At 39.5% G+C, this 13,888-nt stretch overlaps 1 protein-coding gene across 2 annotated transcripts in view; it reads right to left on the bottom strand.

Moving 5' to 3' along the window:
- adam28 (ADAM metallopeptidase domain 28) overlaps positions 1–13,888 on the bottom strand; it is a 15,140-nt gene extending 1,252 nt beyond the window's left edge. The window contains exons 1-21 of one of the 2 annotated variants that reach the window (XM_053421863.1): positions 13,728–13,888; positions 10,691–10,782; positions 10,506–10,582; positions 10,173–10,251; positions 9,938–10,014; positions 9,085–9,268; positions 8,907–8,969; positions 8,646–8,717; positions 8,286–8,455; positions 7,509–7,590; positions 6,378–6,511; positions 5,618–5,795; positions 4,581–4,670; positions 2,666–2,861; positions 2,475–2,580; positions 2,156–2,312; positions 1,754–1,834; positions 902–995; positions 693–798; positions 504–588; positions 140–239 (exon numbers count right to left, since the gene is read on the bottom strand). In XM_053421863.1, coding sequence (XP_053277838.1) covers positions 174–239; positions 504–588; positions 693–798; positions 902–995; positions 1,754–1,834; positions 2,156–2,312; positions 2,475–2,580; positions 2,666–2,861; positions 4,581–4,670; positions 5,618–5,795; positions 6,378–6,511; positions 7,509–7,590; positions 8,286–8,455; positions 8,646–8,717; positions 8,907–8,969; positions 9,085–9,268; positions 9,938–10,014; positions 10,173–10,251; positions 10,506–10,582; positions 10,691–10,782; positions 13,728–13,785 — 2,247 coding nt within the window. In that variant the 5' untranslated portion in view covers positions 13,786–13,888 and the 3' untranslated portion in view covers positions 140–173. The remainder of the gene's footprint in view (positions 1–139; positions 240–503; positions 589–692; positions 799–901; positions 996–1,753; positions 1,835–2,155; positions 2,313–2,474; positions 2,581–2,665; positions 2,862–4,580; positions 4,671–5,617; positions 5,796–6,377; positions 6,512–7,508; positions 7,591–8,285; positions 8,456–8,645; positions 8,718–8,906; positions 8,970–9,084; positions 9,269–9,937; positions 10,015–10,172; positions 10,252–10,505; positions 10,583–10,690; positions 10,783–13,727) is intronic. The other variant, XM_053421862.1, reaches the window with a different exon arrangement.

Here is a 13,888-nt window from a genome sequence, read left to right as displayed (position 1 = left end):
GGTAATCCAATCCGATTTCTTTGTTTAAATTGAAATCAACATTTTCAGGAATCTCTCCCGGCGCCATTTTGATCACCTTTTATTTGACGTTGTGGTGTTCTAACACATAAGAAGCTTATAACCTGTGTGGTTGAGTTACCTGACGTGCAGCCACGTAGTTCTGACTCGGTGGTTTAGGTCTTAGCCCTCCTGGAGGTGGAGGAGGTGCAGCTCTGGGCTTCACTATTCCAACCTAAAAGTTGTTCGGACATGACATTAACAGTTGGTTATTATAGGACTGGAACACATGGTCAAAAATATCATAATTCACAAGTTGATATCAATAACAAATTGTGGTTTTAAACACTTTATACACGGCAAAGCACTTTACAAATCTGAGGATGATCAATTATGGGTTATATCTCCTAACTTGCACAATGCATAAGCATTATATCAATATATATTGGACATTTTCGCAATAATTATTGATATTGTTCAGTTGACAAGCCCTATTAGTTCGCTACCTGTGGCACTTGACCAGGAGCTGGCCCTTTGTTGACACGCTGAATGGGCATGTCCCCTGCTGCCATCTTCCTCTGGGTGTGGGAACTGTCATAGAAACAAAGATTTCATCTGCCGGCTCTCGACATTCACAAAAGTGGAATAAAATAAACAGCCTCATCAAGACCTAAGACAGAGTGAGCATGACCTACGTTGGCAAAATGGGTGTTTGTCGTTTTTTCCACATGAACCCAATCACACCGAGGATGATGCCGAGAACCACCAGTACAATTGTCACTGATATGGCAACAACTGCTCCTGCAATACGAAACAATAACATTCAGTTTTGTTTGAATGCATCAGTGGATGATTCACATCCTGTGTTCATTCTAGAGTGGGCAGGTGCACATGTTGTAGGTACCCGGGGAAAGAGCAGAGAAATCTCCATCTTCTGAGATGCAGGACGGAGGCATCCACCCAGGCAGACACTGACACTCACTCCTGTGGTTACACACCTGAGGAGCAGCGAGGACACGTGAATATCACACAATATGTTTAATGACACAGCAGCACCTCTGTCTACACAGGGACATTAAACACACCATCCAAAGTACAAACTAAAAGATAAGATAAGACAAGCTTTAGGCCCCTTACAGCAGCAGATATTGAAAATGAAGAGAAGACATGAAAGTATGAAAATAGAATAAAATCGGCAATATAGAAAAATAAGAAAATTAAAGAAAATGAAAATGCACAGAATATGTACATGATACACACCTTTCACTTCAGAGGAAAATATTTGGAGCATGTACTTTGGCTAATGTGCAGTGGCATAGTATGATTTCATGAAAATATATTTTTGTACTATGTAGGAGATATTAAAAAAATATTACACATACACATGCATGTATAGATTGATATAAGTGCATAGGCAGGTATGGTATACAATATGAATATGAGTATAAACATTGTATGTGTGTGTTTATATTTATATATATGTCAATTTATACTAGTATACATTATGATATGAATATAAAAGTGGTGTATATGAAATAAAAGGGGAGGATTCCACAATAAGAGTCATACATATGGAATAATACACTATACAGATTCAAGTATTATGCCGAGGACACTGAAGTGCAAAAGTCATTTTGTACAAAAATAGTGCAGGTGAGTAGTTGCTTGATTTTATATTGTGAATGGGGTTAACGAGTGTGTTAGCAGTGGGAATGAAAACTAAACTAAAGCATTGTTGGGGTGTGGATGCACTTACAGCATGGCCTGGGCATTTTGCAGAGCAGTTGGTGTTTCTGTATGCTGTCACTAAATCCACACACTGGTTCTCGCTGCACACCTTAAAAAACAGAAACAAGTCCCTGGGTGTTAGTCATCAGGCTCATCAGATGCTGGTTACTGTGACACTCACTGTGGACTTAGCGCTGAAACATTTCAACCAGTTCATTCATTTCTTGATTGACTGTGAAGCACTGATCAGAAAGACTCTGCTTGTTATTGTATTGTATTTTCTTGAACCTCCCTCCTTATGCCCTCTGCCAAATTATTCATATTGATGAGAATTGTTTATAAACACACACACACACACACACACACACACACACACACACACACACACACACACACACACACACACACACACACTAGCAGAGCCTGGTACCTTTCCATCCCCACATATTGTCCCAGTGTCGACCAGGCTGTAGTCATTAGGGAAGTCGTCATAGAAAGTTGCCTTGCACTTGCCGATCGCCACCATGCGGCCATAGTTTGGGTTTGGCTTACCATGGTGACAGTAGAGCTTCCCACACAACACGTCTCTGCACAGAAAGGAGAGTCAGCTTATGTTCATATTCACTTCAAAGTCAATGATCCAATTTAAAGTCAACTTGACTGTGATGCAGATGCTTTACTTTGAAAGTTCTATGGATTAAACAAGAGAACAGAGAAACTGTCAGACTGTGTGATTGGCTGAGACTCACTCTCGCTGACAGGGGATGTACTGGTCCTTTGAGGGACGTTTGCAGAAGCCGTAGTAGACTCCCCTGGTGTTGTGGTTGTAGCAGTACTGTCCAGCCTCTATAGCACCTGATGTATGTTATGTAAGGAAGCATGTTTAAAGATAGTAGTATTAATAATCTATTTAAATATGACATGAGGAAAAGACACTCACCTGATCCGTAGTACTTGATACACTGGTTGGGCCTCCGCGGACACTGGCCGTTGTAGCAGTATCCCAGGTCTCCGTCACACGGGTGGCCGTTCACAGCGAACACGTCCTCGGAGCAGGTGTTGCTCGTGCCGTCGCAGTACTCTGCCAGGTCACAGTCATCCTGCTTCCTGCGGCACTCCCTGGAGCGAGGCAGGATCTGTAGATCACATCACACATAGATCACTGCACTATGTAATGGGTCCCTGTGTCTTTTATGAGGTGTGGGTATTCAAATAAAATGTTGTAAGATACAACAAATATAGCTAAAAAGTAGTTTCGAGCAAAGTAATTTTATTTTATATAAAATATAATAAATATAATAAAATTAGGGCTGTGAAATGATTAAAATTTTTAATCAAATTAATCACAGGTTTCTATGGATTAATCATGATTAATCACATTACCGATTTTTTCGGAATATTTTTGTGAAAACAAGATTTATGACATTTAACTTTTCTTTTGTGCTGCAACTCAGCAGTTCTTCAGCAGTTATCATTGCTTTTCCATATGGAACATTAATATAATCTTCATCCTAAACAGAATTCGGGTTCCTTAGCCATTGTGTGGTTGAATAAAACTTTTTTTTTTTAAATTAAACAGAAATTATTTGAGCTTCTTAGCCATAGGATGGTTGACATTTTTTATATTTTTTGTCACACAACCATTAACCACACCATGATACAATCTAATGCCTCTAAAGGCCCTCTTAGTACGTTCTTTAGCCAGTTGGTGAGGCAAACTAACTTGTTCAAATTCTCTGACAGTAAAGCTGACCGCTTCTTTTGCACAATGTGTCCGGCGAGTGACGCCGGGTTCACACCGGACGCGGAAGCGACGCCGAAGCGTGGCGTAAGCGCTAATCCCTGGCGCGCCGGCGTTTGGCTGGTCGCGGAAAAAATAGACTCGACGCCGAAACGATCGCTTCACGGCGCTAGGCAGCCGCGGCACAACGCTACGCTTCAGCCTCCGGTGTGTTCAGCGCTGCGGTTTAACATGGGAGTGGATGGGAGCCAGAGGATTGGCGCTGCGCTTACGCCTCGCTTCGGCGTCGCTTCCGCGTCCGGTGTGAACCCGGCGTTAGAGCGGCGACTAGTGCAGAGGCGGCGGAATTGGAAGGTCCTTCTGCGCATGCGTTAAATGCGTTAAAAAAAAAACGAATTAATGCTGTAATTTAATCATAACGCGTTAACGCGTTATTTTTCACAGCTCTAAATAAAATACATATCAATACATTTTTTTTAAATAATATTATATTTGTTTAAACGTATCTGCACTGAAGAGCCACCACTGTAAATCCCTGCACTGATGTCATGCAGACAGTGAGGCTCATACACCATGGTGAAATACAAATAAACAAAACATTATTTGAGAGGCTCATTTATTTCTTTTCATTTGAAGTATTTCTTTCTTGACTTATTTTAAATCACTTATAGTCTTGATTTCATGTGAAGTCGTCTTTTTTTAAAATTATATTTTGATCATTTAGTTATTTCGGAAGCGTATTGCATTCACTTGAAGTGTAAGTTATCACCTTTTATTTTAGATATTTTAATTATCTTATTGTCCCTCTACCACTTGTATGTGATCAGGTTTGTTTGTGACATAGTTTTCCACCACCCCAGTGTTAATATCATATAAATTGGTAGTTTCCTGCGGATTTATTTATTTCTCTGTATTTGCCTTTTGCTCTGTTGTCAAAACACTTTGTAAACTTGTAACTTTTAAAGGTGCTTCATGAATTAAGTTTGTTATTATCACATTTGTAATATATCATATTCCCACCAGATGGCTGTGACAGGCCAAAGGCTACATTGTTAGAAGAAGACAAAAGCCATCGGCTCATGTACAACAGCATGTCTTTTCCTTCTTTACTCACCTTACAGTTCTCGCAGCATTCACCGTCAGCACACTGCGAGCCGTCCTTCAGAGCACAGGTGGTAGCGTTGCAACATGGATTGGTACACTCCTATAAAGACAACACAGAGGCGGTTATGGTGTTAGAAAATCCTCATGTTGCCTCATGTTGTGAAATGGCTTCATTTAGTCATCTGTGTTTGTGTATATTTGTGTAAGGTCGGGCTCTCCGGCATTAACAACACATCTGCAGTAGCTGAAGCGGTGCACTAGGGAGACCTGGTAGACACTATGGTGACAGTTTCTGACAAATATTTCTTGTTTTCACCTGCCTAATATACCTAGGATATATGATCCTATATAACTGTTTGCTATATAAAGTTCCCTTATCACTGTTTGTGTTTTTGCACCATAATAATGTGGTTCAAGACAAAAAATAGCTTTGGGGGGTTGTGGTGCAGTTCCATAAAATTAAAAAGGTTTTAGAAGTTGTGGCCAGCGGCAACCAAGCATTCCAGCGCAGGCCAGAGACATGTCTGAACACCGGTCACAGCTCAGCAAGGAGTTTACTTCACAATGAAAGTTATCACTTGTTTTACTTAACTGTTGTCAGTTTAATTCTACCTTATTGTCAATATCTTTTTGTTCCCACATAATGCAACTTTCTACAATAATAAGAGTATGTAATGTGTGTAAAGTGTTTAGTACCAAATAATATTAATAGCAGACTATTTTAAATGCACACTTCTGTTTACACTGTAAGCATGCTGATATATATATGTGTGTGTGTGTGTGCTTATAAACTGAATAACACCATCAGCAAATAAAGCTGTTTGTGAGCCTGGGTGTACAGGCGGTTGTACTAAAGAAAAATATGAATCCTGTTTCAGTTTATTATGTTTTTTCACATTGTTGTTGTTGCCACTTTTAGAAGAAGGCTGACTTCCTCTCCTTCAATGTGTTAGTGCATGTCAGGCAGCTTTCCTCCCAGGAATGAGTCAAGATGAGATAACAAGGCATATTGAGGCAGATACTCCACTGTCAGTACTGGTTCTTTACCTGCACTGTGCCACAGTCACACTGCTCTCCTGCCTCCCTGAAGCCGTTCCCACAGACGGAAGGAGCCACCACAGTCTTGTAGTCTGGTTTGTCCAGCAGACAGCTGGGGCTGCGGCTCATCAGGTACTTTTCATAGTTGTTGCCACTGCAGCTGCTGAAAGTGCGAGGAATGTTCCAGCTGAGGAAGAACGGCACATAAACTCTGGTTAATACAGTCTCTGCTTCATGTAACTTTTCATCTAATCATTAACCCCGTCATCCAATCCAGAACATCTTGTTATTGGATGCAACTTTATAGTTTTTTTTTTCACCATACATTTGACTTGTAAGAGATGAAAAGTTCAGTTCTTGTGACAGCGTTTAAGTCAAAATGCATAATTCAAGGGCTCTAATATACAGAAAAACTATGATTAGTAGTATTTCTTTTCACACCTGGACTCTTCCTTCTGAAAAACGTAAAAAGTGATCCTCTGGTTGATCATTGCACCCAGAGTAGACTGTAAAAAACTCTAAAATTGCTGCAGCAGTCAGAAATATATTTTCTTTCATTTAACACTTCTTCTTATTGTCAAAATATGGTTTCCTCTTTACCCACAATGCCACCACACTGCTGACAGTTTCAAAGGAGATGTAGCCTCGAGCCGTGAGCCTCAAGCTGAGATGGGGAGTGCTCTGAAGATGTCATTACATGCTTGTCAAACCTAAAGGTCTCTGTCTGTGTCTGACAGAGACCTTTAGACCTTTGGATGATTGTTCTTACCTGAGGGATGCAGCCATGATGCAGCTGTCTCCAGAACAAGAACAGGCACTGGAGTCGTCATGGTCCATGCCCAGGTTGTGGCCCATCTCATGAGCCAGTGTAGCTCCCACAGCAATGGCCCGGTCATTGTGATCCTGAGAGGCAACAGAACACCAGTTGTGAGAGAGGAGCTCTTAAAATGTTGTTGCTTTTATCAGTAATTTACATCTGTTTAAATCAAGACTACACCAAGGTCAGACAGCTATCACATGATAACATATCTCTTGCCTCAGTTGAACTTGCTGTTCTGACTTTCTGACCACATGATGTTGAGGCATTTTGGTTTAGAGTTCCTCTGTTCCCACAGAGGAACAAGCGTCAGTCTAGACGTGTGCTCGCCCACAGTGAGTTTCATATGAGCTTGTGAAAAAACGGACTATTCCGGTTTAGACAATGTTGAAAATGTTGAAAATGCCTTATATCACAATGTTAAGAAAGTACAAAAAATCGCCTCCTATTCCGGATCTGCACCAAAATTTGAAAATGTAGTCCTTCAACCAATCAAGTAATGGTCAGGGGAAAATATCATAATAATGATAATAATAAATTCATTGGTATAGCACTTATCTAAACAAGGTTACAAATAACTCTGGTCAGGTATGTAAGTAATTTGTAATTATTATTTTCTCAGTAACGAGGACAACACTGACCAAAGTTACTGGATAAAGTTGTTTCGATCTTTTACTTAATGATGGTGCGAGATAAAAAGTTTTCATCATGCTGAGGGAAACATTAGCTTCTGCATCAAATATCACATTAATTCATCCAATAGGGAAAGAAGCATTTTACTTGAAACCACAAATGTTAACTTCATGGTGAAGCAAGGGCAAAAGTACCTTGTAACACAAATTTTATTCCAATCATTTAGTAGATTTTTTATAATTTAATTTATAAAATATTGAGTTAGCGCTGCAGCTACAGACACTCAGCAGATCATTAGGACTCATTCTCATCCTCACCAGGAGTTAACAGATTTCAGCTGGTTCTAAGTGATACACAGAGGAAAATACCTTGGTTGCTAATTTTGCACACCACCAAGTGTATGATATAGACGATACCATCGTAATAACAGAATAAAGCTTCCTGGCTCACCTGTACGACCCCAACAGAGTGACCAGAGCAAAGGGTCCCGATAAAAGCCAGTCCCACAGTTGGTCCTTCAAAGTCGATGCCACTGAAAGACAGGAGGAGAAACCCTTTGACTATTGATGGTGACATATCAATATCAACACTGTTCTCCAATCCATCGAGTTCTTCATTAACTCAACTGCAGATATTAACAATCTTCTCTAGTCACAGGAAATCTGGCATCAGCAGGTCTGTGGCTTTTATTTGGTTTCTTATATTATAATTTTGTTCTTGATTCTAACAACTTGTCCAGGTTTATTGTGACGAAATGGCATGTCAAGTCAACGTGAACTAAACTGGCACTATATGGAGTCACGTTAGTTCAACGTATTGAGAAATCTGAACTTCTCTGAAATCTGAATTTGAAACATTACAGGCATGGTTTGTGACATCGTACCTAGTCCATGAGTCAGTAACAGCCTGATATGTACAAAGACGCAAATTACACAAGCATCATGTGGTAACTGAAAACCTCCAGTACACCGAGTTCTGATCTGGTTTAACCAGGAAACAAAACAAGTCTGCTGTGGTTTGTTTCAGGGAGAAACCAAAAGCCTGTTTCACAATGTCCCGAAACCAGGGACATAGATCACTGCATTTATTTTAAGTAACTAGTTTTTTGACTTTTTAGGTCTTTATTTGACAGGACAGAGTTAGTTAAAGGGGGATAGAGCTAATAAAAGTTTTCTTCCCCCCTTTTCCCACAGTTGAGAATATTTGGTCTCTACAGGCTGTTCAGACCTGATGAGATGCGCGTTGTCATGCTTCTTCCTCTTGACCAGCTCAGAGTTCCTCCAATTCATGAAAGCCTGCAGGTTGTCGCCGGCCGGGGGGGTCACACTGATCAAGTCACTGTTGGACCAGATCTCGATTCCCACCAGAGCAATAAAGGTCCTCAGTGGCTTATAGGCCTGCAAACACCAGCAGGAGATCACCACAGAGACAACAGGAGAAAGTGAACAGCTACAGCGTTCATTTCATGCTGAAACTCATAGGATTATTATCACAGCTCAATATGGTTGAAACATATTAGCGTTCAAGGAACCCAAGGACGCTAAAGACACCAAAATAAATAAAATAGATACTCAAGTACCGACTCACCATGTTGACAAAGTTGACAACTTCAAATAGCCTCTTTCTCAGCGCTGTCATATCTCGCTTCATCTTCACATACTGAAACATCACGTCATCATGTTAGATCAAGCTCACGTTTCCTGTTTCTCTGCAGTTGATTCATCATTGACTTACTAACTTAAAAAGTACACCAAAATACACAGAAAACTATAAATACCATCACCATTATGTTAACTTTCCATTGACTGAATGAATCATTTAAAGTTTCAGCATCACATTTTATCTTACCTCACGGTTATCAGCAACAAGGAAGAGCTCAAGGTATTTCTGTTGCTGGACAATCGATATACCCTGGAGGGCAGAGGAATATAGTTTTTGTTAATATTAGTTAATCTTTGTTGTCATTTGACACATTATTCGACGGACCGATGGCAGTGCTGCGGTGCTGTGAAAGTAATGAAGTTACCCCTGCTCTGGAGCGGCTACGGCTTGTTGGGGGTTCAAAGTCGTCACTCCAGCTGGTGTTGGTGACACCACACACTGCAGGAATATAGTTCTTCTCTGTGACTGTCGTCACCGCGTGATCGCCCTCATCGTCTCCTGACAGGGGCTCGATCAGGTACCTCTGGGCAGATGTTCTGAAGTAACCCCTAAACAAGATCACACCAGTTCTTTTAGTTCTGTGGGCAATTACATTGAGGTGTCTTTAACCAATATTCTGTATAACATTGGAAAGAGTCAAGAACTTAACTTTGTATTCCTCTTATTACTTTTCTAGCATTTTGGCTTTTAGTATCTTTCAGTCTACTGTTTTGGTTTTGTGCCCCACAGCTTTATGTCCTATCAACACCCTGTCATTCTTTAAGTTGTCTTTAGAGTAGACAGATATATCCCTCAGGAGTCGGTGGAGACCCAAACAGAGCTTAAAGGAGATTACTATTATTTGCCAGTTGGATAAAAAGACTTTCCAGCATTTCCTCAATTTACCGTTTTCTGTCAAGTTTCAACCCAAAGCTGATAATATCATTATCATCGTTGTTTGCTACTACACGCTTCTGCCCTTTAAAGCCCCCAAAATAAATCACTAAGCAGTTTCAGTCAGATTAAACTAAAACATTCGGAACATCATTTTTAAGTTATTCCTTAATTCAAGCTGCAATTTTGGATCTTGAGGCTTAATCAAAACAATAATGGAGAAATGTTGTTAAATATCTGCAATAATTTTGTTAGCAATTAATATTATGGGATGCTTAAATGTCAGTGGCATGTGTTTTGAGTTTATGATGACTCTTAAAGGTAAAGCTGAATGGTGGGCTCACCTGAGTCCATCACAAGTGCTGAGACTAACAGATGATTTGCTGTCGTTCACAATCCTCCCATGATAGTAGCAGTGATCCTGGGAAACGAGAAGGACCACAACGTTCAAGTGATCTTTTTAGGAGCATTTTAAAACCATTAAAACATTCGATTGAGAAATCCCAGTTGTCTGTTCTTTCACAGGACGTCACATTATGAATGTTGAAGTGAAACTTGCCTACGAATGCAAACACTTACAATGTCATCAGGGCTTGTGGTGACTCGAGTCCCGTCCTCATGGTAATAAGTCTCAGTGTAATCTTTGGTGAGTAATTCACTTAGGATGAAAGAATATAAAAATGAATGGACATAATGCCATGCTGTGTCACATCAGTGTTTGTATTCTTACACAGATATGATTCTCGCTACAGATATGATAACCACAATTTTTGTGACCTGGAAACACACAGCAAATTTATTTTGTTGAACTAAAACCAGGAAGCTGCACATTGTCTTTACTTCTTATCTTTTTAAATAACCCAAAGAAAAGTTTAATTTACAGTTTACAGTCATGCCTGTGTAAAAACGTACTCATTTTTCTCTAGTTGCATTTCAATATGTTTTCCTCCCAACGTCATTCCATACTTCATTGCCTGTGGTCTGAGGTTCTGTGGAAACATACATACAAATTGTGCTTTCAGGAAGTTTTTACCAACATCACAGTCAGACAGAGCATCACTCAAATGTACCACAGAAAACAGAATAATGTTCCATACCTCTGCTTGTCTTTTACTGACAGTGTGAAGTCTGACGGGGCGCACCACCTCATGGTCCTTAGCCTCCTCAAACCCATGGCTTCCATGGCTTTCTATGGAGATTAAACACACATTATACGTCTTTGTAATAGGTACGCATTTGCTCATTTAATGAGGTTTATGACGAAGAGTTTATCCTGAACCTGACAGTTAACCGACTTCTTCCAGCCTCAACATTAAAAGAAGAAAATGTCATTTTTTCTGGCACTGCCTTCCAATCACAGTTCGGAGGAGGAAGCATCTCTGTTATTTGCACTCATGGTTAATAGAAGATTAATATGTTATTAGGTTAGTGAAAGATTAACAAGATTAGATTAAACCAACATCGCCCGCCTAGGACACAAGAAAAAACAGTGGTCTCCTTCACATTATGTTTTAAAATTACAGCTTGTTGATGAATCAGAATTGATAGGTAAATTTACTGAAGGCATTTGAATATGTATCTTATCATTTGACTCTAGGTAAAACAGAAAGTGTGTTTTCCATGTAGTTACCAAGAGATTCTGTATTTATATTTGGCTTTAACGCTTCTGTCAAAGGAATAGTTGGACATTTGGGTTAATTGAGAGATACATGTAAACATAGTTCGGACCTATGCAGAGAAGGTCTGATACTCTCTGGTATCAGACCACCTGATCCAACATCCTGTCGATCTGCCTTTCTATCTCAGATAACATACCACCACAAGTGATCTTACAGCTCTTTTTTGTGTAAAATTCAATCAAGCAATTCGTAGATGTAATGGTCTGTTTACAGAGTCGGCGGTATTTCTTGTTTTCATCGACATTCCCCAACCAGCATTTCTGGAACTAATGAACATGTTGTATCTTGCTTGTGTGTACCTGTTCATATCTTGTTTGTAGTTCCAGCAACTAACCAAGCATGTAAAACAAATGAGATTGGAAGCAAATAACCAAGCATATTTCGCAAATGTCAAACCAAATTTGAACAAATATATAAGTAAAGTAAGGTGGAGTTTATTTATAGGCAAATTAAATGACTGAAGGTTTCATTCTATCAGGTACATGTGCATATTGAATGACCCCATATGCGAAAGCTGAGAGGCTGTCCCAGCCAATGGCCATTGCAGAACTTTACTCCAGATTCAGAAGAAGTGGCCTGGTACATTCACAGTGATGAAGCTGATTTAAATATAATGCAGCAGGTGAGTAGAGTGAGAGTGGATCCCTCATTCATCGATATCACATGTCACAGCAGTTTGGAGATCACTTCAGGGCAGATTAGTTTCAAACTGTTCCCTGCATGTGGTCTCCTGTTTCAATGAACCTGTGCTGTAAATCAGGTTAAGTCAATTTCATTCAAATATAACCAAATCAAATGAGAAGTTACCGTAGAGCTCTTTTCATATAGAGCAGGTCTACCCACTTTTCTTTACAATAATAGTCATTATGGGATTTTATGTTGACCCTGCTTAACCCATCCCCCTGTTACTTTCACAAGCTCAGGTTTATTTCTGTTTCTCTATTAATATCCTTCCACCTTGCATAGACCAGATGCCAGATCTGTTCTGTTGAAAAAATTGATATTCATATGAGATCAGAGCAATGAATCTATAGTAGCATACATGCTGCTCTACATCCCTTGATCTGTCAGCAGCCTGAAGGGAATACCGTACCCCCTCTGCATGGTGTTCGGACCAAAACTTTATTTAATTTGAGCTGATAGTGTCCGGATTGGAACACAAAACAAATATAAGGATATAAAGCATACAGACAGACCACACTATTAATGTGGAAAACACAATTTAATTGTAATCGGGTATGTTTTGAAATAACAGCAACAACATACAAATATATTATTGGGTTAAATAAAAATCATTATTAGATTACCTGAAAACATGCAGTAGAAGTGAAAGCAGATGGGTGTATTTAAGATTATATAACATGATAATATACGTAAATATTCTTTTCTTCTCTCTTCTCTGACCTAAAGTCACCTAAAACTAAATCCATGCCCCTGTGACCAGGCTGTCTTCGTTAGTAATTAAAACGTATTTTGCTGTACTGAGAGTGTTAGTTCACAGTACTGAGATAAGATACTGGTCTGGTGTGGAGTCAAACTGTACTACGGATTTTTTTAGTTTTTTTAACCCTACTTCTCTTTTTGTGTTCTCTGAAGATTTCATAATTTTCTTATTTTGAAATTGTTCAATCAAACACTGGGTCTGATACACATCTAACTAACATCACTTTCTGCAGCATCGACGGTGCTGTAGTTTTCCAGATTAGTTTTTGGACATCCTGTATGTCGTTCTGACCGGGGAATCGTGTCACCGAAATTAAGATATGACCTAATCTAAGCCTGTACTTTCCAGTTTTATTAAGGAAGCTTGAAAGGAAATGACTAAGCCATTCTGAGTCATGGTTACCAGGTACATAGTGGCACCTGAGAGGGGGGTGGTGCCACATGCATTTTGGTAAACATTTCATCTGTAATAACTCACCAGACAGCAAACATTAAAACTCTGGTTAAAACTAGTTACTGTTACAACTATATATATATATATATATATATATATATATATATATATATATATATATATATACACATGTACACACACACAATATATAATGGTACTAGAACCATTAACTGGTGTTAATGCTGGGGCTGATCTGAGTATCTTACACAAACAAAGTCAGTATCACTTAACGATAACAGTAGACTGTAGTAGGCTGTATGAGCGTAGATAAGGGAAACACAGCTAAAAGTAGATCCACCACTTAAAGCAATTAAAGCAGAAACAAATATCCTTTCATAAAAATTATGAAAGCTGCATGTGTAATGTTGAAAAGAACATTCTCATGCATTTAATTTAGGAAACAAATACTATGTGACCAGTTCTGCGATTAACAACACATTTAACTTGCTGTACAGGAGGAGGAACACCAGTTAAAGACCTTTGAGAGAGGATAAACCCAGCCTTTAGTTATTAATTAGCCAATGAGCTGAGTTGAGGTAGCAGTATCCAGTGACTTACCTGAGGGCTCGAGCGAGGCATTTAGGATGAGGATCCACAATAGGAGAGTTGCTGTCATTGTCCAAGTGCAGACAGTCACTGTAATAGAGCAGATCGGTGCTGTGATCAGGCTTTATGCTACCTACCTGCAAACAGAGTGTCTGTGGCCACGCCTTCTCCGT

This window comes from Pleuronectes platessa, chromosome 4 (genome assembly GCF_947347685.1).
Source record: "Pleuronectes platessa chromosome 4, fPlePla1.1, whole genome shotgun sequence".
In the NCBI taxonomy this organism is placed as follows: domain Eukaryota; kingdom Metazoa; phylum Chordata; class Actinopteri; order Pleuronectiformes; family Pleuronectidae; genus Pleuronectes; species Pleuronectes platessa.
This window is presented reverse-complemented; position numbering and strand designations above follow the sequence as displayed.